Source organism: Gymnoscopelus microlampas (genome assembly GCF_963454915.1).
Source record: "Gymnoscopelus microlampas genome assembly, chromosome: 17".
NCBI lineage: Eukaryota > Metazoa > Chordata > Actinopteri > Myctophiformes > Myctophidae > Gymnoscopelus > Gymnoscopelus microlampas.
In genome coordinates, this window is record NC_139954.1 from 22,580,405 (window position 1) to 22,603,708 (window position 23,304).

Genomic DNA, 23,304 nt, shown 5'->3' on the forward strand with positions numbered 1-23,304 from the left:
TCACTTGCAGACTTCATTTAAGTTGAATTGCAAACAACATAGTCTCGCGTAGCCAGACCCCACAGAAAATGAAAAACAGCGACCTCTGCTTTTCTGATATTCTGTGGAGTCTGGCAGGAGTATAATGTTAGACTAGAGCGCAGGGAAACACCGGTTTCATGTCTGCCTATAGCGCATCACTTCCGGTTGGTGCGACCATGTTTTCATTCCCACTAACAATATTTCTACACGGAACACTAACACCACTTCTCCCAGAGAACATGGATGGTTTTGGTTATAAGCCCACTTGTTTCTATGATGAAAGAGTAATTTAAAATGTGAATATCTTTCCGTGGTTTTGTCCGCTCCGAGGACGCTATTGTTAAATTAGTTTCGGCTAGTTTCGAGGGGGGGAGGGTGGATCATGGTGGATGGACACGTGAATCCCGCCCACTACATTTGATTGGGTAAAGCGCGGCCCACTTCCTGATCTGAAGGCACGCCCACTTGTATCCAATGCGCACTGGTTAGGACGAACCGCTCCGACAGATTCCACCGCAGGTCGGAATCTGTTCTTGAGAGATTACAAACAACATGACTGTATCAATGAATACATGTGCAAATGGTAAAGATAACCTGAAATGCATATTTGAGAGTACGTTTTTCAACGTATGACATACTTCATTCTGAAAATAGCCGATCTACAATCTCAATCTATTCCGTTTCCATGGCGCTCTCTCTCTCTCTCTCTCTCTCTCTCTCTCTCTCTCTCTCTCATCAAACTATTCCGTTTCCATGTCTCTCTCTCTCTCTCTCTCTCTCTCTCATCTATTCCGTTTCTATCTCTCTCTCTCTCTCTCTCTCTCTCTCTAGTTTCCATGTCTCTCTCTCTCTCTCTCTCTCTCTCTCTCTCTCTCATCTATTCCGTTTCTATCTCTCTCTCTCTCTCCAGTTTCCATGTCTCTCTCTCTCTCTCTCTCTCTCTCTCTCTCTCTCTCTCTCTCTTTCTCTCTCTCTCCAGTTTCCAGTTTCCATCTCTCTCTCTCTCTCTCTCTCTCTCTCCAGTATCCATGTCTCTCTCTCTCTCTCTCCAGTATCCATCTCTCTCTCTCTCTCTCTCTCTCTCTCTCTCTCTCTCTCTCTCTCTCTCTCTCTCTCTCTCTCTCTCTCTCTCTCTCTCTCTCTCTCTCTCTCTCTCTCTCTCTCATTATGGCTGTGTTGTGTAGTCAAATGGAGCCACTAGTAAGCTGTCAAACACACAAACTCTCTCTCTCTCTCTCTCTCTCTCTCTCTCTCTCTCTCTCTCTCTCTCTCTCTCTCTCTCTCTCTCTCTCTCTCTCTCTCTCTCTCTCTCTCTCTCTCGTTTCCATGTCTGGCCCTGTATTATCGCTGCTTGCAGCTATATTTATTATTATTATTATTATTTTTACATTAAACCACTCTATTAACTTGTAGTTTGTAGATCTGCTATCTTCGGCAAAGAGGTTTGGTGTAGAGGAAAAGAGCAGGCCAAGTACAGAGCCAAATGTCAAGTTTACTAAGTAGGCTATTGAGGGTTTAAGTGGTTAAATGTCTGAGAAATACACATTAACATGAACCCAACACACGCTGATGACAGTGCTGTCAAACAAGTCTATGAAGCTATGAAATCTATGAAAAGATTTAATCTGCAACACAATTGTATACAACATGTAGTGGGAGTCCCTGCTTCATCTCTCTCAGCTAAGGGGTCCTTGGCCTGAAAAACGTTGAGGACCCTTGCTTAATGTTGTACAGAATGTACACAGTAAATTATTGAGTGTTGTTCATTTCTCTGAGGGTGTAGCTACAAATGTAACCAAATGGACGGATCTATTTGGACTACATATGTAGCTACACCATCCATAGTTAAAAATGACACCATCACATACTACCATTATGGGATGCTATGCCGACAACTCTGCCAAGTACCGAGAAGTCATTGTGGATGTGGTCCAAGACAGAGAACTGGATAAACGTGTTTTACCTTTAGAGTTTTAACACAACAGTTCAACTTTTGTTGTTTGGGAAACTAAGGACTGTCAATGTGTCAAGACTAAAGTAGCTCTCTTTCTCCAGCCTATGAGATTGACACTCTGTAGATCCATGGACTGACTCCCTGACACCAGCCAGCAGAGAGACGATTTCTAGATAATAAGTGTGCCATATCAACATTAAGTTTAATGATTAATTAATTCATATTTCCAACAGATTTTGATTTCCCATAATACATAACCTAATGTTTTGCTTCTTTTGAAATATTTTCTTTCACATCAGGAGGACATTGTAATGATTAGACTCGGAGCAATAACCCACCTATCTCCCAGACTCCCTCCCCAGTCAGAGTTTGGAGTTTGAATGAATGTAAAATTCTTTATATATATTTTTTTTAAAGAAAAATCCTCTCACACTAATGCCAGTGTGGCAGTGATCACCCTCCCCTGTGCCAATGTTGACACCCGTGTAAGGTTGCCTAACCCTGATCTATATAGGGTCGGTCGGTCTGTCAGTTTTTCTTTTCAGCATTAACGATTTTCTCTTGTCTTGTCAATTGTCACCTGACTATATAATTATCTGTATTGCTTAATAAAGGAGTTTTAATCCCGTCTGTGCCTGGAATTCACTGTATGTCTCAATGAGTGTAGTTGTTTTAGCAGGTTACACTCCATGGAAACGAGGAAATGCAGTGAAATTCAGGCACAGAGATTAAAACACATCTTTTATTTAACAATAATCCACATTACGGAACAGAAAGGGCCCGATTTTTATATACTTTAAACACGGACATCCAGTGTATATTTGAGGCTGTGTTCAAGACCGACAGATACACTTTGTTTAATGTCCACTGGAGGGCGCTGCAAGTCATTCATTTTTCAACATACGGCAGGCATGACAAGGAATTGGCTCCGCTGTCCTTTTCTGGCGGCAGCATTAGATTGAATCAAACATATACCCAAACATTCCATAAGATGGCGATATAGCATTACATAGGGGCGTAGCCTACCGCACGTAAATGTGAAAACCACAGCACACAAACCAGAGCTAAATTATATGGCAAGACATGAAAAATGGAAATGTTGAACTTTCATTGATTGTCATCGACCCTGTATCCAATGATGACACAAATGTGGAGTAGACGTATACTTCATCTTGCAGTTTGTATATTTATTTTAAAGCAACTTTTTTGTAAAATATAAATACAAATGATGAGATATTTTACTTACAAAGTTAAAACAAAAACAACAAAAAATGGACACACCAAAATTTACTTTACTGCAGTAGCCTTCCCGTTATGTACAAGCTCTGTGCCGAAGGGTGAATATGAACATCATTTTTAAAACATTATTATACAAAGAACTTTGCAGTTTCGCATGTTAAATTAGAAACTAAATTAGGAGCAGAATTTGAACACGGGTTAAAAAAAAGAAAGAAAGAAAAACAGCTCCTAAGGCTCAAGCAAGTGCTTAAGTCTGAGGATAGAAAAACAACAAAAATACAGGACATCGTGTGCTTCCTATCAACACAAATGCCATATTCAAAAGCAGAGCCTCAATACTCTATACGCTGTACAGCGACACGAAACACAATGTGCTGTGCACTACTCGCATGTTCCACCCGATCAACACGGCAACACGTTTCTCTCAATGGCCATACGGGAAAAATAAAATACAAAAAACCTTTCAAAATGGAGTCGTGACTGACATCCCAAAGAAAGAAAATCTCTTGATATATTTATATTTATACATATATTAATCCATTTATAAAAATAAGACCATCGTCAAGTGTCACATCTCCCCTGCTCCATAGCTGATGGAGGGGGAAACATTTTGGTGCCCCCCTCTGTAGGCCAGCCAGCCAGTCAGTCTATCTGTACAGTGTACCGGTGCTGGTCCAGAGCAGGGCTAGAAGAGCGTGGGAAACCAGGGGTCAAGCTCAGGCATATCATCCCAACCCCCGGTTGGTTCTAAAGCTAACTGCTGTCTGTTAAAGGTCAATGTGGGAGTTTCAAAGGGGGCCGGGGGTCACGACGAGCCCAGCTTGCCCGCAGCCTTGATCTTGTCCTTAAGCTTGTCTGCCGGGTGCTCCCAGCGATCGTCCATGCACTCTAGGGTGGAGCCCAGTAGGGCGGCCAGCTCGGCACTGCCCTCCACCAGGTCCAGCAGCTCCTTGCTGTCCGGCTGGAAGCCCTCCAGCTCGTCCGGGCAGGAGAACAGCTGCGACAGGGAGGCCTGCCGGTAGAACTCGGCCTCGGCCACGGTCACCACCTCCATGTGTGGGAAGGCCTGCCGGAAGCCACGGGCCGACATCCGCAGCCGCCGCAGTACGTCCGACAACAGCAGCCAGTTCCTGGGCCTGACAAGGACACAAGCAGGGAGAAACATTCATGTTAATGCTGCAATCAGGAACTTATTTGAATGAATAAAAGATTATTTTAACCAATCTGTATGGTAGAGTATGTTAATACAAAATAATTAGGACATATGCAGTGGTAGGAGGTGGTCTCCTTACTGGTTGACAAGTGGTAGTGCCTGAAGCTCATAAGCACAATATCTCCCCTAGACAAGCAGGGAATCTGTCTTGACAGAGTGAATTTTGGCCTCCCATGCAGGTTCGAATCCCGGATCAGACATGAAACTTACGGATTGCAGCTTTAAACTTTTGGGTATACGTGTGTGCACGTTTGTGCATACGTGTGTGTGTGTGTGTGTGTGTGTGTGCTCACCCCTGGGACAGGGACACCTGGATGTTGTAACAGGGCAGCAGTGGTCGGTCAGAGAATTCAAACTCAAACAACTCCCTCTTGTCTTCTTCATCCTCGTCCTCTGGGCCCGGGGGGTCCGCCAGGATGTCAAAAGCACTACCCTCCTCACCAAACTCTGAAAATACATATTCACATTAGAATGAAAAAAATCACACCCTGTGTGAAGGTAGCGGCGCCTTTGAATACATTATGTCATCGATATGTGTTTATAATGTGTTTATAGCCATGTGTCATGTGAAGCTTGACCAATCACTTTGTTGACGGGTCTGACCAATCAGAGCGTCGACGACAGATAAAGTTAAATTGAGGATCTAACTTTAAATAACTTACCTAGAAGGAGACTTTAGCCAAATAAAAATATATACAAAAAAAAAAACATGAGGAAATTCATGACATCATAGTGATGTCATGAATAGTCCCCTTGCCTGACAAATCACAACCTTGACGGGCCTGACCAATCAGAACCTTGACGGGCCTGACCAATCAGAACCTTGACGGGCCTGACCAATCAGAACCTTAACGGACTCTTGTATTCTCGATCGTCTCTATCAAACCATTCTGTCATAACGGATGACTGGGTCCCGAACTCAGACTTTCTATACATTCACCCTTCATCTGTTCTTGTATCTTTCTCTTTCTATTCGTCATATTAACTTTACCTAGACGGAGACTTTAGCCAAATGAATAATAAGATGAAGTCATTGTCATCGTTTATATAGACATCGAATTCTATATTCATGACATCATAGTGATGTCATGAATAGTGACCAATCACAACTTTGGCGCACCTGACCAATCAGAACGTTGACGCACCTGACCAATCAGAACGTTGACGCACCTGACCAATCAGAACGTTGGCGCACCTGACCAATCAGAACGTTGACGCAAAAGCCAGGCATAGAGGGCTAATATCCGCTCTATACCTAAAGGTATAGAGCGGCTAGCGCCGCTAAAAAACATGGCAGACACAAAGACAGGCCCTTTTCCCCTTCCTGGCCCTCCCAGTTTCATGTGCACTGAAATCACATGCAAAACCTGCAAATTGCACGTGGTTAATTTCGGTCATACAATATGAACAACAACACTACAAATTATCTGGATGTCAACACATTCTACATGATACATCATACTAGCTTTCACTAGGCCATATCATACAGAAAAAGGTCCCAAAATCAGTGACCAAAAGAGGAATAGGCTGAAGCCCATTGCCAATCCTCCTATACAACTATAACAGAAATAATAATAATTATATCTATCTATCTATCTATCTATCTATCTATCTATCTATCTATATAGCTATATTAATTAAATTCACTGCACAGGGATTTAGTTGCTCCAAAGGAGACGCTTCGAAAATAAACCACCGTAACACATTTATTTATTTATCTATTTTACAGAGAGAGCTGATCAGCACTCACCGCACACAGCGCTGCCATAGAATTCCCAATAAAGTCCCGGGTCGTCGTCCGTGCGGCCCTGAAGGTCGGCAAAGTAATCTATGGAGAGAGGAGAGGGACAAATGGCGCTGTTATTCTGGAGAAAGAGGCTGGAGGGGGAGGGGTTGCCCTGGGAGACTAGACCAGAAATAACAGAGAAAGTGCACGGTAAAACACAGAGAGGAGAGAGAGAGAGGGGGGGGGGGGGGGCAGAGTAAATGTTTGGGGGGAGAGGGTGATGGTCAGAGGCCAGAGGCTGTACCATGGGGGAGGAGAGTGACTGTCTCCACTGGGCTAGAGAGCTGGCGCTGTACAGGCCCGACTACAGACGCCTGCCAGGAATCAAACAAGAACCACACACAGTCAGCGAGGTGCGTGAGAATGTGTGTGCGCGCACGCACATACACAAGAGCAGACGCACACACAAGCAGACGCACACACAAGCAGACACACACACACAGGGCAGAACAGCGAGCTGGAAACAAACAGGCAGAGAGGGAGCTGGCTGAGCACACACAGCGAGAGCGTAGTGTGCTTTCAGCGGCACGCACACACACAGCCACACATACGCAGAGTGAGAGCTGGGCTGTGTGCCAGTGCTGAGGCGTGGGGCGTCTGGCGTGTGTTTGGAGGGATTAACGGCCTCCAGATGAGTGGGACCAGGTGGAGGGAGGGCAGCAATCGCTCTCTCTCCGGTCTTCCCCCTCTCTCTCTCTCTCTCTCTCTCTCTCTCTCTCTCTCTCTCTCTCTCTCTCTCTCTCTCTCTCTCTCTCTCTCTCTCTCTCTCTCTCTCTCTCTCACTCTCTCTCTCTCTCTCTCTCTCTCTCTCTCATCTCTCTCTCTCTCTCTCTCTCTCTCTCTCTCTCTCTCTCTCTCTCTCTCTCTCTCTCTCTCTATCGTTCGCCTGTTCTCTCCGGCGCATGTTCTCCTCCCTCTCTCTGAGACGTTCTGTCAATCTATCTGGCAAGTTATTGCTCCATCGATCTATTCATCCTCCCCCTCTTTCAAAATTCAACGCCATCTTTCCATCCTATATATAAACCTGTCTTTCGCACTAAATCTGTTCATCCGTCTGCCAGTCATGAATTTACACTGGATTTACCCTCTGCGTCTATACAACCCCTTATCTGATGTCTGCTTCACCACGCAGAGGCCTGCTGCCCATCTTAGCTAATTGGGTTTTTACCAGTTAGGCACGTGTAATATCATACGGCCAGCTACAAAGGTGTGAGGACAAAAAGCAACTAGCATTTCCTTAAGCACAGCTCATTTGTGGTTCTGAAATACAAACATTCACACACAAAATAAATTCATGCTCCAAACACCAACCACGTCAGGCTCTTGTGTAGTAGAGAGAGAGAGAGAGCGGAGAGAGCGAGAGAGAGAGAGAGAAAAGCGTGCACACACACGTACATACACACAAAAGCAGAGTCTCCAGCCAGAGAGAGAGAGAAAGCGCACACTGTGCGGAGCCCATTTCCGCACGTACACTAAGCAAACACAGTTGGCGTTGCTAAGTAACCAGATAGAGGAGCGCAGAGCCAGCAGCACGCACCCCGGCGGGCTGAAGCTCCCTGTCTAACAGGTGGTCGAGGGGGGTTGGGGGGTTGATAGAGAGACGTGTCTAGTGGCGGTTCGGGGCAGGCAAGAGGCAGCAGAGTGACTGAGCCCAGCGACTTGCGCTGACAGGTTGCGCAGAGGTCATGGCTTTGCGAAAGGGAAATGGGGGAGGGGGGGGGGTCGGGGGGCCAAAGTAGTAATGAATGAACGAAGGGGTGGCGGTGAAGGGACGGTGGGCTACAGGAGTGGGTTGGGGGCCGATGGGAGTGAGTGCCATTGTTCAAGACGTTTGTTTTGCTCATGGACGCCGGCGTAAGACGAGCGGGTGGGGGGTAGGGGTTGTAGCCGACATTCCAAAGCAGCAGGACTTGAGATTTCCTATGGAGTTCAAGGGCAGCTCAACGTACCAGTGAGGAAGCGCTCCATGCTGTCGCTGTGGGTCATCTTCAGCAGGCCGCGGCCAGAGTAGGTGGCCAGTGTGGGATCAGCCCCGTAGGACAGCAGCACCCCGCACCACATCCAGATGATCGTTCTCTACCGCATCGTGTAGAGGTCTGGACACACACACACACACACAGACAAACATTTTATATATGCCAACACCATGGACAAATTGAATTGAGTACAATAAGTGTGTCCTTTTGTTGAGATATAATCAGCCAACATTTGCACACAGCAGGGCCACACAACAATTGTAAAAAAATATTACAACAAGAATTCATGTGCCAAGCAACCCCACCCCCCCCCCCCATACTCTCTAAATAATTACAGCTTATTTATTACAGCTCATATGGCAAATATCCGCTCTTTCCAAACCAAATGTATAAAAAAAAAAATTGGTAGAAACTGAATGACATAACTGATGACTAAGCCCTGGCTGGCACCGTTAGTCCCTGTGGGGGAAGCCAGGTTCATGCTTGCAACAGTTTACATGTCAACCATTTGTCATGCGAGCAATCATTTGGGTTTGCGTGACTGTTATTTGTGTCTTTGTGTGTGTATGTAGTGTACCTGGTGCCATCCTGCGCACTGCAGTTGATGTCGGCCCCGTGGTCCAGCAGGTGCTGCACTATGCTGAGCCAGCCTCGGGCGCACGCCTCATGCAAAGCGCAGTAGCCGGCATAGTCCCGATGGTTCACTTCGCACACTCGGTTCTCCAGACAGTACAGCACCACCTCCTGAAGACGGGGGGGGGGGACAGGAAGGAAGAGAGTGAGCATGGAGACAACCCAAGGAATACCAGACCAAACATGCTGGGCGGAGGGGGAGAGACGCAAACAGCTCTCTGTGGGGCGGATTCTCCGGGAGAGGAAATCGAGTAGTGGAGGGAATGAGTGTGGACTCACACCGGACGAGACACACGCACACACAAAACTAGCTGTGCATGACTCAAACATCCCCACTCTAGCCAGATTCTGTTGCTAGAGTGGCCTGTAGCCTGGCTTCAGTGGCAGCCAGTTGACTCTGCGTGTGTGTGTGTGTGTGTGTGTGTGTGTGTGGGGTGTGGGGGGGGGGGGGGGGGGGGGGGGGGGGGGGGGGGGGGGGTTGGAATCAGAACACAGCACAATGGAGACAGAACAAAGAGGGGGCTGATGGAGCCGCTGGGAAACGCTCCGATGGTCTACGCCCGTGACAGTTGGAACCCAGGCGCTAAGTAGTCAGCGGCTGCTTTCCATTTCACTGCAACAGCCTTTCCTCTCTCCTGTTACTCGACAGCAGGAGACAGAGGGAAATAAGAGGGAGACCGAGGCGAGAGAGAGAGACGGGGGAGAGGGAGAGAAAGCAGACAGATCACAGCGATCCAGCGAGTGTGTTGACGTTGGGTCTGAGTGAGGTGTTTGTGTTTGTCTCCGCTGCGGTAGAGCGCGTCAGCCCAAATCAACGTTTCACGGATCCACGCGTCTCTCTCACAGGCCAGAGTGCACGGCCGTGACACACAGAGCAGAATCAGGGGGACAACCACAGTCGGCTCCACGCACTCTTGGGATGAACCAACCGACACACTAAATACATACACTAGACACACGCGCACGAGACGCACACTCATAATATGTCGTGCTAGCAAGTCCTGTGCCGAGGGGAGGAGAGCTGCTCATCTGAACCTGGGGAATGAGTCCAAACTTCCATTTCTATGCTAATTCCAGCCCGGCCGTCTACTCCGAGTGTTTATCGCTCTCTCTCTCTCGGCACGATGGTGGTGGTGGGGGGGGGGGGGGGGGTGGGGGGGGGGGGGGGGGGGGGATGAGGGCGAGCAGCAGAGAGGAAAAGAAACGGGGGAAAAAAAACAGGCTGTCCGAGGTATAAGGGGTTGGCTAGGGTGGAAACTAGGTAGAGCCTAAAAAGCGACTTCCAAAGACGCGCACACACACAAACATACTGTGTGTTCGTGCGTGTGCAATTCAGCTCATGCCCTCCTCTGCGGCTGATAATAACAACAGATGAAAGGGAGGGGGCGGAGGGAAAGACGAGATAGAGGACATCGGAGCCGGGGAGGGAGGAGGGATAGACAATGGGGGGAGGAGGGGCGGAGAGAGAGGGAGGACAGGGAGGAGGGAGAGAAAAGTAGTCAGAGAGAGAAAGAGAGAGAGAGAGAGAGAGAGAGGGAAAGACGTTCTAACTGTTTTTTGCTCGCTGCCAACACTGTCTGTTTGCCTGCTGGAGAGAGATTCAGGAGCGCCGTGCTGAAGCTCCCCTCTGGGGGATTCCACTCTGCGTGTGTGACACGCACACACAAATGTGCCTGCGTGTGTGTGTGTACGTGAGCAAGAGAGAGAGAGAGAGCAAGTGCCGGAGAGACTGACATGCAGAGTGTTGATATACAAGCAGCTTGCCAGAGTGTGCGTGTGTGCGTGAGCACCGCGTATGAGAGTGCACGCACGCGTTGTGTGTGTGCCTGTATGTGTGTGTGAATGTGTGTGGCTGTGGAGGAGGCGTAGCGCTAAACCTCGGGAGCCGTGTTTAATATCGCTGGGAGAGAGCGAGGAGCTTAGCACGAGAGCCCAGGCTTCCCGCCAGACACACACACACACACACGCACACACACACTCCTCCGCAGTAAAATGAGACGCTACCCCTCCTCCCTTCCTCCCTCCCGCTCGCTCTTTCCCTTCGTCGTCTAATCTCCCTCTCTAGAATGCTTCCCCGCGCTCCACTGCAATCAATGCATCACTCAGACGTTTAACCCCTCGCAGCGCTGCCTTCATCTGCACGTGCTGTGCGCCCCTACAGCCTACCGCACAGACGTGTGCGTGCACATGCGTGTGACATGTGCCAGGGACGTTTGTATGTGTGTCGGTTAACAACCCCCCCCCCCTCCCAAACCTCCGTGAATTGCTTACTATAAAAAAACAAGCGTCACAGAACGTGGGTGAAATTTGTTTTGTGTGTGTGTGTGTGGTGCGTGTGCGCTTCTGTGTTAAGTGCTGCTCTCTTAGAGAATAACCTCGACCCCCCACCCTGAGTATCTAGAGCCCCTAATGACCCTCTCAGATGGAGGAATTAATTAATCGCTCACTCACACACACACACACACACACACACACACACACACACACACACACACACACACACACACACACACACACACACACACGAGAACAGAAGAAAGACTGAGGAAATGGTGGCAGTCATATTTTCCATAGAATACCTTAGCGATAGCTGTTCACAGTCTCAATCAATAATGAAGATCAATAATCGATCAATATCAGCGTGCATTGACCTAGGTGAGTGAAAAGCACACGGATCCATCGCTTTTGGGCATTTGACGGAACTAAACAAAAAGACTGGTTTTACTTTATTCTAATATTTATTTCGGGGGGAGGGGGGGGGGGTTGTTCTTGGTCAATAGAAGGAAACATGAGGGAGTGATTCACCTTGGTGCTTAAAGGGGGAGAATAAATGACAATTTGCAGTCTTTATCCTCAACTTGCTCGCAGGCCAGAGCTGGAGGGACCGAACCCAGTGCCAGAGAGAGAGAGAGAGAGAGAGAGAGAGAGAGCGAGCGAGCGATGAAGACATCCGCAGAATCTCCTCTCCTCCTCATTACCATTTCAAATGCTCCAGGAGCCAGGCAGACGAGGGAGAGCGAAAGAATAAAAGGGGGAACGAGGGAGAGAGAGGCAGAGCGAGCGGGCGCGAGAGAGAGTGGGCTTTCATGTGCGGAGGCACGGATCGCAAAACTAAACGAACATGAAATATGCAGAGTGTCGGGCGCCGGGCGCGCCACAGAGGGAGCGCTGAATGACGTGTTTGTGTGTGTGCGTGTGCTGCATTCAGTGTGACAGAAATGTGTGTGTGGGGAGAGAGAGAGAATGGTATTTCTGCAGCAGTGTAGAGAGGAGGACGCGTGGAAGGATGTTTGCGTGCGCGTGCTTATTGGGACACAGCGCATGTTTCTCCTCGTGACTGTGTGTGTGCATGTGCACGGGTGCCTTTTGCACACACTGGTGTGCGTGTGTGTGCGCTAGCTGCACGTCTCTCTCAGGCTCTCATATCTCTCTGCCTGTGTGTGATAAGCCCGGAGCTCGCGGTGCTAAAACACCAGCGTGAGAGGAGCGCTCTGTGTATGTGTGTGTGTGTGTGTGTGTGTGCCTGTGTGCGCATGCATGCATAAATCGCTGTGTCTCTGCGTGCAGCATGCGCGCGCATGTGCTTGCGTGCATGTATGTGTGTGGGAGCCCCAGGGGTCTGCCCCAGGCTTATCACACACAGGCAGTGAGAGACGCGCTTCCTGAGAGAGAGAGAGAGAGAGAGAGAAAGAGAAGGGAGGGAGGGAGAGAGAGAGAGGGGGAGGAGAGAACCTGAGACTACACAAACAAGGCGCTGACCGCTGCGCAAACAACACCCCCGCCTTCCCTCTCCCTCCCTCCCTTTCCCCTCCGCACGCGGAACGAAGGAAGGAAAGGGAAAAAAAAGGAGAGGAAAAAAACGTTCGGGGAGAGACGCATAAATCAGAGAGACGAGCCGGCATCTCTCTCCAGCACGGCTGACTGAACCCCCGCTGCTGCTGCTGCGCTCTGCCCTGCGTGTGTTGTGTGTGTGTGTGCGTGCGCGTGTACGTGTGATCTCGCCTGTGTGTGTGTGTGAGTGCTTGCATGTGTGTGCGCACGCCTGACTGCTTGCGTGTGTGTGTGTGTGTGTGTGTGTGTGTGTGTGTGTGTGTGTGCCTGACTGCTCTCGTGCGCGTGAGGGAGAAAAAACAGCCGCCGCCACAGCTAACCACAGTCACCACGGCACATTAGAGGGCCATTAGAACGCGATTATACTCCCAGTGCTTACCTCTCATTCACACTCCCTCTCTCTTTTACACACACACACACACACACACACACACACACACACACACGTCATTATCACTGACATGCACAATGCGTGTGCGCACACACACACACAATTACTACCTTAATGTGATCAGTTAATGAGCAACTTAAAAAACAAAAAAAACACACACGCACACACACACACACACCTATTTAACACTCCTGCGAAGACGCCTCCACTGGTGATTAAATTCACACACGTGCAAGCACACACACACACAAGACCGTTACGGTTCTTGAGCTGACGGCTCCGCACCGCAAAGCTAATCCACGACGCCTCGTGGATTGAGCGTCTGCATCGACGTGATACGCTTCAATCGAATCGATCAAATCAATTAGTAAGACAGCCAATAATCACAGTGTGTGTGTGTGTGTGTGTGTGTGTGTGTGTGTGTGTGTGTGTGTGTGTGTGTGTGCTCGTGTGTGCGCGTGTGGGGTGGGGGGTGTTAGAGGCTTGAACACACCTGACAATAAGACAGAACGAGCACCAACCACATATCCAGAGTTAATTAAAAAGCGTTCAGAGTGGGAATGGGAGAGAGAGAGAGAGAGAGAGTGAGAAAGAGAGAGAGAGAGAGAAAAAGGGAGAGGTAGAGAGAGAAAGCTTCAAACAAAGTAAAAAAAAAAATACAATTCTGTAAAGAGGCAGCATGCATCAGTCTCCATATAACGATCCTACCGCGCTGTGCTGTCGGTGTATGTGTTTGTGCACGTCTGCCTGTCTGTGTGTGCGTGCGCGTGTTTGTGTGTGTGTGTGTGTGTGTGCATGTCACACTTCGCCTCACCGAAAATTAATGAGATGCGAGAGAACGGCGCGAGGCACAGAGGAGAAGGGGGGGGTGTGTGCGCAGGAAGAGAGAGAGAATGAGAGAGAGAGTGTGAGGGGGTGCCAGCGACAGTCTGAGTCACAAAGAGAGGAAGAGAAAAGAGAGCACTGAGAGGGAAAAAGAGAGAGGGAGGGAGGGGTGGGAGATAGAGAGATAGAGAGAGAGCGAGAGAGAGAGAAAGAGCGAGAGAGAGAGTTAGATTACGAGAAGAAGAAAAAAACAAGGAAGAATAAAGGGTTAAGTGAGAGTGAAACAAGAGGAAATTATACAAAAAGCCAAACAGGAAGAACGGGACAGATGGGAGAAGAATAGAAGATGGGGAGAGCGGAGAGAGGTAGAAAAAGAGTAGAGCTATATGAGGTAAAATCACAAGGCAAGAACAAAGGAGGCGCGGGAGGCTTGGTGGTTGGGGGGGGGCGGGGGGGTACATGAAGAGAAAAGGGCGAGGAGGGCCGCCGGTATGAAGCGGAGGATCGATTGAGAAGAAAAACAGAAAGGTGAGGACAGTCAGAATGAGAGACAGGAAGACGAGGCCTTGTTCTTACCTCATATCCGAGCCGGGCAGCTCTCTGAAGCAGCGTCTCCCCAGCGTTCTTATTCACGATGAGCCTGCGTGCCTCCGGCGGAATGGGTCGCACCACGGGGGACTCAGCGGGAGGTGCGGGGCGGCGCGCCCCTGCCCCCACGGCCCCCTCTGGTGGGACGCTCCCTTTCCCATTAGCCTGGGGCTGCAGGGAGGGTGGGGGACGGAGCGCGGCGGGGGAGCAAGGCTTGACCGGAGAGCAGGGGTAATGATTAGGGGAGGCAGCTCTCTTCCTCTGAGCGCTGCGCTGCTCACTCAGCTGAGGAGGGAGAGAGAGAGAGAGAGAGAGGGGGAGATGATTATAGCGCCCACAGAATAACAGACCGGCAGGACACTCATATATATATAAAAAATATATATACACACACACAGGATATATATATACATACTGTATATACACACACACACACACACACACACACACACACACAGCATATATATACATTACGCACACACCTTACACCAACTGTTCTGCAGCTCAAACACTGCAGGTTGGCATGTCACTTCTCTTTAAACACTAAACCAACAGAGGCCCCTGAGCAAAACAGACGAGAGAGGGAAATGGCTGGCTGTGTGTGTGTGTGTGTGTGTGTGTGTGTGTGTGTGTGTGTGTGTGTGTGTGTGCGCGCGCGCGCGCGCGCATGCATGTGAAGTGTGCGCCCGCCTCGGTGGAATTCCGTGTCGAAGCAGCTGTCAGGTTGAGGAGCGAGGGAGGAGAGCAGCGCTGGCGGAAAACAACTACCCTTTTTCTTTTTTTCCCACTTTTTTTTTTCTTCCTCTCCTCCCTCAATTTTTCCCCCGTGCTCATTTTTTTCCCTTTTGAACTCAGGCACTTCAGACGCTAGACCACGGCTGCCACATTCCTCACTCTGTGTGTGTGTGTGTGTGTGTGTGTGTGTGTGTGTATGCGTGTGTGTTTGTGTGTGTATGCAGCTGAATGTTCAGCGCTAAGTGAACTATGTGACTGTACCAGGGTTTTTCTCGTTATGTAAAGAATGCTCACAAACACGCAGACACGCACGCACACACAGCCCTGACTTTGACCCGTACGCACAAAATAGCACACAAATGGCGCACGCATTCAACGATTACGCTGATGGAAAAATGCATGCGCGTGCACACACACACACACACACACACACACACACACACGGAGAGGCTCCACAGGGAACCATTAAGGGCACGAGGAGGTCAAAGCTCCAGCAGCCCTCTAAACATTGTAAACATACTTCCTTCCTCCCTCTATCCCTTTCTCCCTCCATCCCTCCCTCTCTCTCCCAGCTGCATAATCAGAGGCATGCAGACAGGCATACTGAAAAAACGACTCTGGCGCGGTGAAGCCTCCGCAGGCCAGACACCAAATCAGCGACTCACCTTGTCCTCCTCGGCTGGTTCCTGATCAGCCACGCAGTTCTGGCCACCGGGGCCGTTGGGCGTGGCCTCCTTCCGCCTCTCTCTCTCCCTCTGGCTGCCGGTGTGCTTGGTCTTGCACGGCCGCTTGCCCTTGGGTTTGTCCGTGTCACTATGGCGACGGGGCTTGAGGGGGGGAGGGTCTCCGGTGGACAGCGGTTCGGCGGCCAGGGAGAGGGAGGGGGAGCCCCTCCTGGGCTCCTTGGGGCCCCGGTCACCTGAGATGGGGCCCAACAGGGGCGGCCTGTCCTTCAGCTGGCTGAGGGGGAGGGGGGAGGCCGGCACTCCTGGAAGCGGGGGAGAGGGGAGGCAGAGTGAGAGGGAGGCAGAGTAGAGTGGAGCGGCAGGGGAGGATGGGAAGGTATTGCAAGGCCATCTCTCACCCTGTGTTGGATTATTAATGAGCTCACAGCGCTGTCTGGAAGCACAGCGTGCCTGCTCGCACAGGGAAAGGAAGAAAAAATAGAAAGAAACAGAAAATTCATACACGCATGCACGCACGCACGAACACATGTACCCGCACACACCCTGGCACACACACTCGCACACAGAAAATTCATACACGCATGCACACACGTACCCGCTCACACGCATGCATACACACTTGCACACAGACACACACATCATGCACAAATGCAACTGCACAAACACAGGCGGACACTCAGTCACTGCAGCAAGGACACTCCTATGAGTAATCTCCTTAAACAAGTGTGGCACTGTCTGGTTTTCGGCCTCCAACGCCACACGTTTGCGCTCCAAATGCAAAATTGCCCTTGAACGTGCAATGTCAGAAAGGCATTTAATTAACAACATATCGACATACAGTGCCTCCATAGATTTTTCATTGTTAGCCCTTCCTCTAGATTTATGCAGGCATGCTCTGGCCAAGGTTTTATTGCATTTGTAATTCCTTTATATGAACTGTTCATTGAATCCATGCAAAATGACTCAGGCTCTGAACCAGTGGGAAAAGGAAATTAAAATATATTACGATTACCTGGCGCTGCTAAAATATACAAACTCATTCTATTCAAAACACAGCTCCTCTTTTGGCGTGACCAGGCTGTGGAATTGGGAAATTCTCCATAGAAATGAATAGGGAGTGTTCTGTCCAAAAACCCAAATCCTCAATAAAACGGAAATATATATATATATATAATAAAAGGTGCTCACACCATTGACACCTTCAGTAGAACACCAGGACTCGTTACTACAACATGGATGTTGCCAGGTTGATGTCATTTATAAAAAAAATAGGTGAGGAGAGGAGGGGGGTAAAAAAAAAAGAAACCGCGACAGACTGCCAATCAAGCTCTGCGGCTTCTGCGGGAACATGAAACCAAAAGCTCTGTGCTTTACTCACTTCCTTTAATCTCTCTCCTGCCCTTTATTTCCTGCTCTTCTTCGTGGCTTGTCTCAGCCTCGGTTTGGGTGCATGAATAAGGGAAAGCCCTGGTTTTAATCAGCACCTCGCCCCCCCCCCCCTCTCTCTCTCTCTCTCTCTCTCTGACTGGCCTTGAGGGGAAAAACATCATTGATCACACATTAGTCACAGTACACCTGCCCACATACATCTCCGGCAGGCACTGTCTCTTTGTGTGTGTGTGTGTGTGTGTGTGTGTGTGTGTGTGTGTGTGTGTGTGTGTCTGTGTGTGTGTGTGTGTGTGTGTGTGTGTGTGTGTGTGTGTGTGTGTGTGTGTGTGTGTGTGTGTGTGTGTGTGTGTGTGTGTGTGTGTGTGTGTGTGTGTGTGTGGGGGGGGGGTGTCTCTAACTCTAACTCTTGCGTGTTCTTTCATCGCTCTGCTTTGAGCCTGGCGTGTGCATTGGCTGCATGATGAAGAAAAAAAAAAGTCCAAGTCCAAACCATGGGGGAGGAGCACTTATAACTGCCATACGGTCCCTTTCGGGGACCCCTGGCGTTCCCCTGGCAGAAGGAAGTCTCCTTTACCTCACTTCCTCCTCCCCAGCCCTCGCCTCTGGGAATTCCCCTAAAACACAGGCTTGATAAACAAGAAAGCTAAAAACTGAGCCAAACACAAACCATACACCCCCCTCCCGCCCCCCTCCATGGCTGAACTCAGAGACACGAACAGCATCGCTGTTACCCTGGAGGTTGTTTGTTTGTTTGTTCTTACCGTTGACGAGCTTCTCGCAGCCCCATTTCCTGTTGAGCTCGGCCCTCTGGGCTGCCACCCTGTCGTCCAGGTCGCTGGCACCACGGACCTTGCGATCCCGCTGGAGGGGTGGGGCTTGGCCGGGGATGCGGGGCTGAGGCCACGGCCTCTCCAGCTTGACCTCCGGCCGGTCGGGGGAGGGGGCACCGGGGACGGCCGGCTTGCTGAGGCGCAGGCCCTTCAGCTCGATGCACACCTTGAGCTTCCTCACCTCCTCATCCTCGTCATCATCGACGCAAGGCTGCTCACACTCGTCTGGGACAGAAGGAGCCGGCGTTAGTAAATTCACTCTTTCCGTCATTTGCACACATTTATAGAAATATAAATACTGTATATTCTCTCTTTCTAAACACTATACCGCTGCCTATGCTCACAGGCCAGCAACATATAGACTACACACACACACACACACACACACACACGCACACACACGCACGTGTACACACAAAGACGGAACACAACGCCCAGAACAAAGGGCATTAGCTGCTACATACCACTAAAACCTCATCTGAGCCTGACTTTAAACACACACACGCCAGGCAGGCAGGCAACCGAATTTGAAACAGAAGGAAAGCACAAGGTGAAGGAGAGGAAAGATATTAAAGGACTGCATACAGAGAGAGAGACGGAGAAAGAGAGAGAGAGAGAACTAGAGGGAGAGACTCCCCCTCGAAATTCACGTGGGGGGTGGTGGATATTCCACTCGTCTGCCAGCGCTGGGAGAGCAAGAGCGATACCTCATGCCAAAAAAAAAGAAGAGGAAAAAAAAGGGGGAAAGCAACCCAAACAGATGAGGGAAGAAAGAGAAGAGATGAAAAGAGAAGAAAAGAGCAGCTTTGAAGAGGGCGGGTAAGCACAGCGGAGGAACGGCAGCGCTGAATAGGAGAGGGAGAATGGCTGCCCCCCCCATTCCACCCCCCCCCCCCCCCCCACCCATACTCTCTCTCCCTCGCGCGCTCAAAGACAGGATTAAAACACTTCTCCGCTCTGAGCTGGCTGCCACACACACACACACACACACACACACACACACACACACACACACACACACACACACACACACACACACACACACACACACACACACACACACACACACACACACACACACACACACACAGAAAGAGAAAGACAGGGACAAAGACCAGGGGTGTTGTTGTGTTGTGACAGCGTGTTTTAAGGTGGGATTGATTGGGAACAGAAGTGATGAGGGACAGTTCAGTACAACCTGGCAAAGAATATGAAGATACGAAGGGGTGGAGAAAAAGAGAGAGAATATAGAGGGCAGAAACTGATGGTGAGTCAGTAGACGACAACATTTCTCACCAGCAGCACAGAGCTTGGCTCTTTTCTCTGGGTGGGACGCCTTCATCTCCCACTCCCGTCCGTCCTCGTCCTCCTCCTCCTCCTCTGACTTGGGGCCGAGAGGGCGTTTCCTGGTGTGCCCGGCGATCTCCTGGAGGTGCCCATTGGCCGGTGCCAATGTGGGGGGCGAACAATAACCTCCTTCAGACTCTCTTACTGCCTTCCTGGCTCCCTCATGCAGTGGCCCTCCTTGGCTACCACTCCTGGCCCCTTCTCGGGCCCCCTGGCCGGGGGACGGAGGCTCCCGCGGGCCCCCGCACCTCTGGAGGACTGGAACCCTGTTGTTGCCGTAGGCTGGCCGGACACCTGAGTGCGCGGGGTGGGGTGGGGGGGTTGGAAATAGGGCAGCGAGAAGGAATATCCGGAGGAGGGAGAACCGGGAAAGGCAAAACAAGACGGCAGGAGATGAAAGGAAAAGGGGACAGACGAGGGAGAGAAAACATGAAGGGAAAGACACAGACAGACCGACCACCAGGCATAGAGGAAAAGCAGAGAAACAAGGGGTGGGGGGGGGGGGGGGGGGGCACAGGGGGAGGAAGGGGGGCAGGAGGGAGAATGCCAGTTAAACACCAGCCAGCTTTTATTCTCCTTTAAAGACAGGCAGTAAAACTTTGATGGGGTAAAGACTTTTTAATCTGATGCGAGCCGAGCCAGCGGTCTCGACTGGTTCGAGGCGGCCGCTCGCGCTTCCATTCAGGACAGAGCAGAGAAAACATCCTGCGCTCTCTCCGTGTGCGCACGTCACCACCCCCTCCCCCCACCTCTGTCCTCCCCCACGGCATGACCGCGCCACGCCCTTCCCACACAGAGCGTGACTCTAGCCCCTTAACCCTCCCCCCACCCACCCACCCACCCCCCCTGCTCCTGCGCTCTCTCTCTCTCTTTCCCTCCCTCTCGCTCTCTCTTTCCCTCTCCGTGCCATAATTAGGCTCACACGTCAGCCCCGGCCTCGCTCCAACACACAGCTGGGCTCTCAGCCAACGTAAGTAACCCCCCCCTCCTCTCTTTCCGTTGCGCTCTCCCATCCGCTTTCACCCGCTAACTCTCCCCCGCATTCACTCTAACTCGCTGTTGCTGCCCCTCCTCCTCCTGCTGCTGCTGCTGCCCCCCCTTCTCTCGCTCGTGCAATCTCTCCCTCCCTCCCTCCCTCTCGATCGTCTCTCCGCGCAGATAAGCACAAAAGGCTTCTTGAAAATAAAACTCCCTCGTGCTCTCTCTCTCTCCCTCTCTGGCGCTTCTCGCTTGTGTAAGCGTGTGTGTGTGTGTGTGCGCAAGCACGTGCACACGCATGGTTGTGCGTGTGTGTGCTGAACAGAGGGAGAGGGGAGCGATATCGTCTTTTCAGAGTGACCTAGTCTTGCCTCAGCGTTTGGCGCATGTGCGTGCGAGTGTGCATGTGTGACTGTGTGCTTTTGCGCGCGTGTATGTGAAAGAGACGATTTTCCGTGCATGTCCCTTTCAGAGCGTTCCGCTCTCGGAAATAGCGTGTGTAGGTGTGTGTGTGTGTGTGTGTGTGTGTGTGTGTGTGTGTGTGTGTGTGTGGTGCTGGGTTACTCACCCTCCCTCTCTCCCTGCCTGGTGGTGTGTTGGCAGTGTTCCAGCTCTCGCTCTCTGCGCTGGCCGTCGGCCAAGTCCCGTCCTGCTGCCACAGCCAAGGCAGACACGCACACGCCGCCGCCTCCCTCCTTCTCCTTTAGCTCCAGCTCCGAGAACCGCATCATTGCCCGCTATGCGCACGCACACACACACACACACACACACACACACACACACACGCATGCAGACAAGACAACACGCGCGCACGAACACACATTTACGTATGCAGACACAGACACAAAGACACACACGCGCGCACACATACAGAGAGAAACCCATGAAAACCACTCACTGTCTGCCCACACCACACATATACCTCTCTAAGCCTCAATCTGGTCTCAACAGCTACCGAAGCAAACATTGCATCAGAAATCACGTTGTCTGACAACATTTTAAAAAATAATAAAAAAAAACTACAAAACAAACAAAATAAATAATATGTCAACAAGTAAAATATAATAAAAATCAATAAACACACAGGACAGAGAGACAGATAAATCACAAGCATGGCATCCAGACATGGGTTAGACTAAGGCAGCCACTGTGAGTCCATGCGCTCTGGGGCCCTAAGTCCTGGCATCTCCCTTCCTGAAACATGAACACAGCTAGGAAACACATATGACTAAGCCCTGAGGCACAGAGAGAGAGGGAGAGGGAAAGAAAGAACAAGAGAGATAGAGAGGGAAAGATAGGCAGAGAGAAAATAACTGTGAAAAATAGAGATTGAGTGCAGAGAAATAAAGAGGAGAGGAGAGAAAGCCTGTCTGAGGGGTAGATGTGATAAGAAATGTAAAGAACTGACCTCCCAGTTAGCAGCAGGTTGACTTATATTACTCTCCTCTTGTGATATGACTTCCATCTAAGCAATTAGAATGGGGGGCTCAATATATCTGTCCATCATTTCATGTTTTTTTTTTTTTGCATGTCTTTCTCCACATGTATTTTTATACATTCAACAACAGGCAGCCACAATCCCACAAAGCAACACAGTCAAATAAAATGAGTCAACAGGTCAATCATGAATACAGCATCAAAACTATCAAATGATTTAAATCTGAACTGGAGTCATGCAAAGGATTTCATAACAATTTAGCTTCAGTAAGGAATGATTCGTGATTTGTGTGGCCCTCTTTCAACCAGATCTCCAGATTCAACTTGTAGATATCCAGAAGTAAATTATTTGATAGCTTTGTGTTGCAGCTCTGCATCAGCAAGCATGACACAGACAAACCACAGTTTTCAGGGGTGCATTCGCAACGACATATGCATATACGCAAAGACATGTGCAACCTATTAACATATCTGCCTCAGTCGCTAACATTCAATATGCCTTATTTGTGTTTCTGTGCTTAACGTTAAGCAGAAGGGCCAGAGACACCAGTCTAACATAAATAGCTTAACTGTGCGTATATGAGTGGGAAGGGGCTGAAAGGTCGATGGCACACCGCAGGCGGCATTGCTGGTAATTGTGTGTCTGTGTGCGTGTGCATTCATGAGTGTCGTGCGATGTGAGTGACGAGCCAGGGCCTTTTAGCCAAGGGGGAGAGAGAGTTATGACCTTGGACAGCAACCAGGCCCAGTAGGACGGGGGCTCTAGGGGAGGGGGGATAGCGGGGGGGGGGGGGGGGGGGGGGCAGGAGTAGAGTGCTAAGAGGGGCCCCCAAAGAGGGGCTGCCGGTGGATTTGAAGCACATTGTGGGCCCCCTTTCAGCTCACCTTTGGGTTAAGCGTAGCCAGAGGCAGTGTGAACCATGAGGCAGCCACAGTCACGCTCTCAAACTATATAGTGGCTCCATAGCACAGTCAGCAGTAACGCATGCTGTAGCGCCAACCAATTGCACATGGACGCACACAGACGCACACAGGGTGTGCGCTCTGAACCAGGGAACAACCTTTACACCGACTGTTCCCTAATCAACATACAGAGATGGCAGTCTAGGTTAACCTTTGAACTGCCCTTCAACTAGCTTATTGCCTGGCAGCCTGGCTTCAACTACCCTTGCACAAGTTCACTGAGGAAATGACCGTAGCAGTGGCGTGCAAGTAAATGTTGGCCTATCAACAAAATGTGTTGCTTTGTCCGAATATTGTGGCATAGATATGGACACTGGCCTCAGAAAATAGGAGGATTTACAAGATCGATTCCTGCTTGGATTGTGTATGAGGCAAACTAAATGTGTGTTTCAAATGTGTGCCGCCATGGTGCCTCTGCTCAGTGACCACAAAAACTCCTCTCCCCAGCCATTCTCCCACCCTAATCCCACAATAGACAGTGC

At 50.1% G+C, this 23,304-nt stretch overlaps 1 protein-coding gene across 1 annotated transcript in view; it reads right to left on the reverse strand.

Moving 5' to 3' along the window:
- Positions 1-3,141: 3,141 nt before the first annotated feature.
- The window catches only part of bcor (BCL6 corepressor), a 34,660-nt gene continuing 14,497 nt past the window's right edge, over positions 3,142-23,304 (reverse strand). Inside the window, 12 exon segments of the mRNA XM_084083627.1 lie at positions 3,142-4,350; positions 4,721-4,874; positions 6,178-6,255; positions 8,163-8,262; positions 8,264-8,309; positions 8,767-8,933; positions 14,446-14,742; positions 15,858-16,180; positions 18,029-18,322; positions 19,394-19,738; positions 20,991-21,159; positions 21,831-21,887. Coding sequence (XP_083939753.1) covers positions 4,020-4,350; positions 4,721-4,874; positions 6,178-6,255; positions 8,163-8,262; positions 8,264-8,309; positions 8,767-8,933; positions 14,446-14,742; positions 15,858-16,180; positions 18,029-18,322; positions 19,394-19,738; positions 20,991-21,159; positions 21,831-21,887 — 2,361 coding nt within the window. The 3' untranslated portion in view covers positions 3,142-4,019.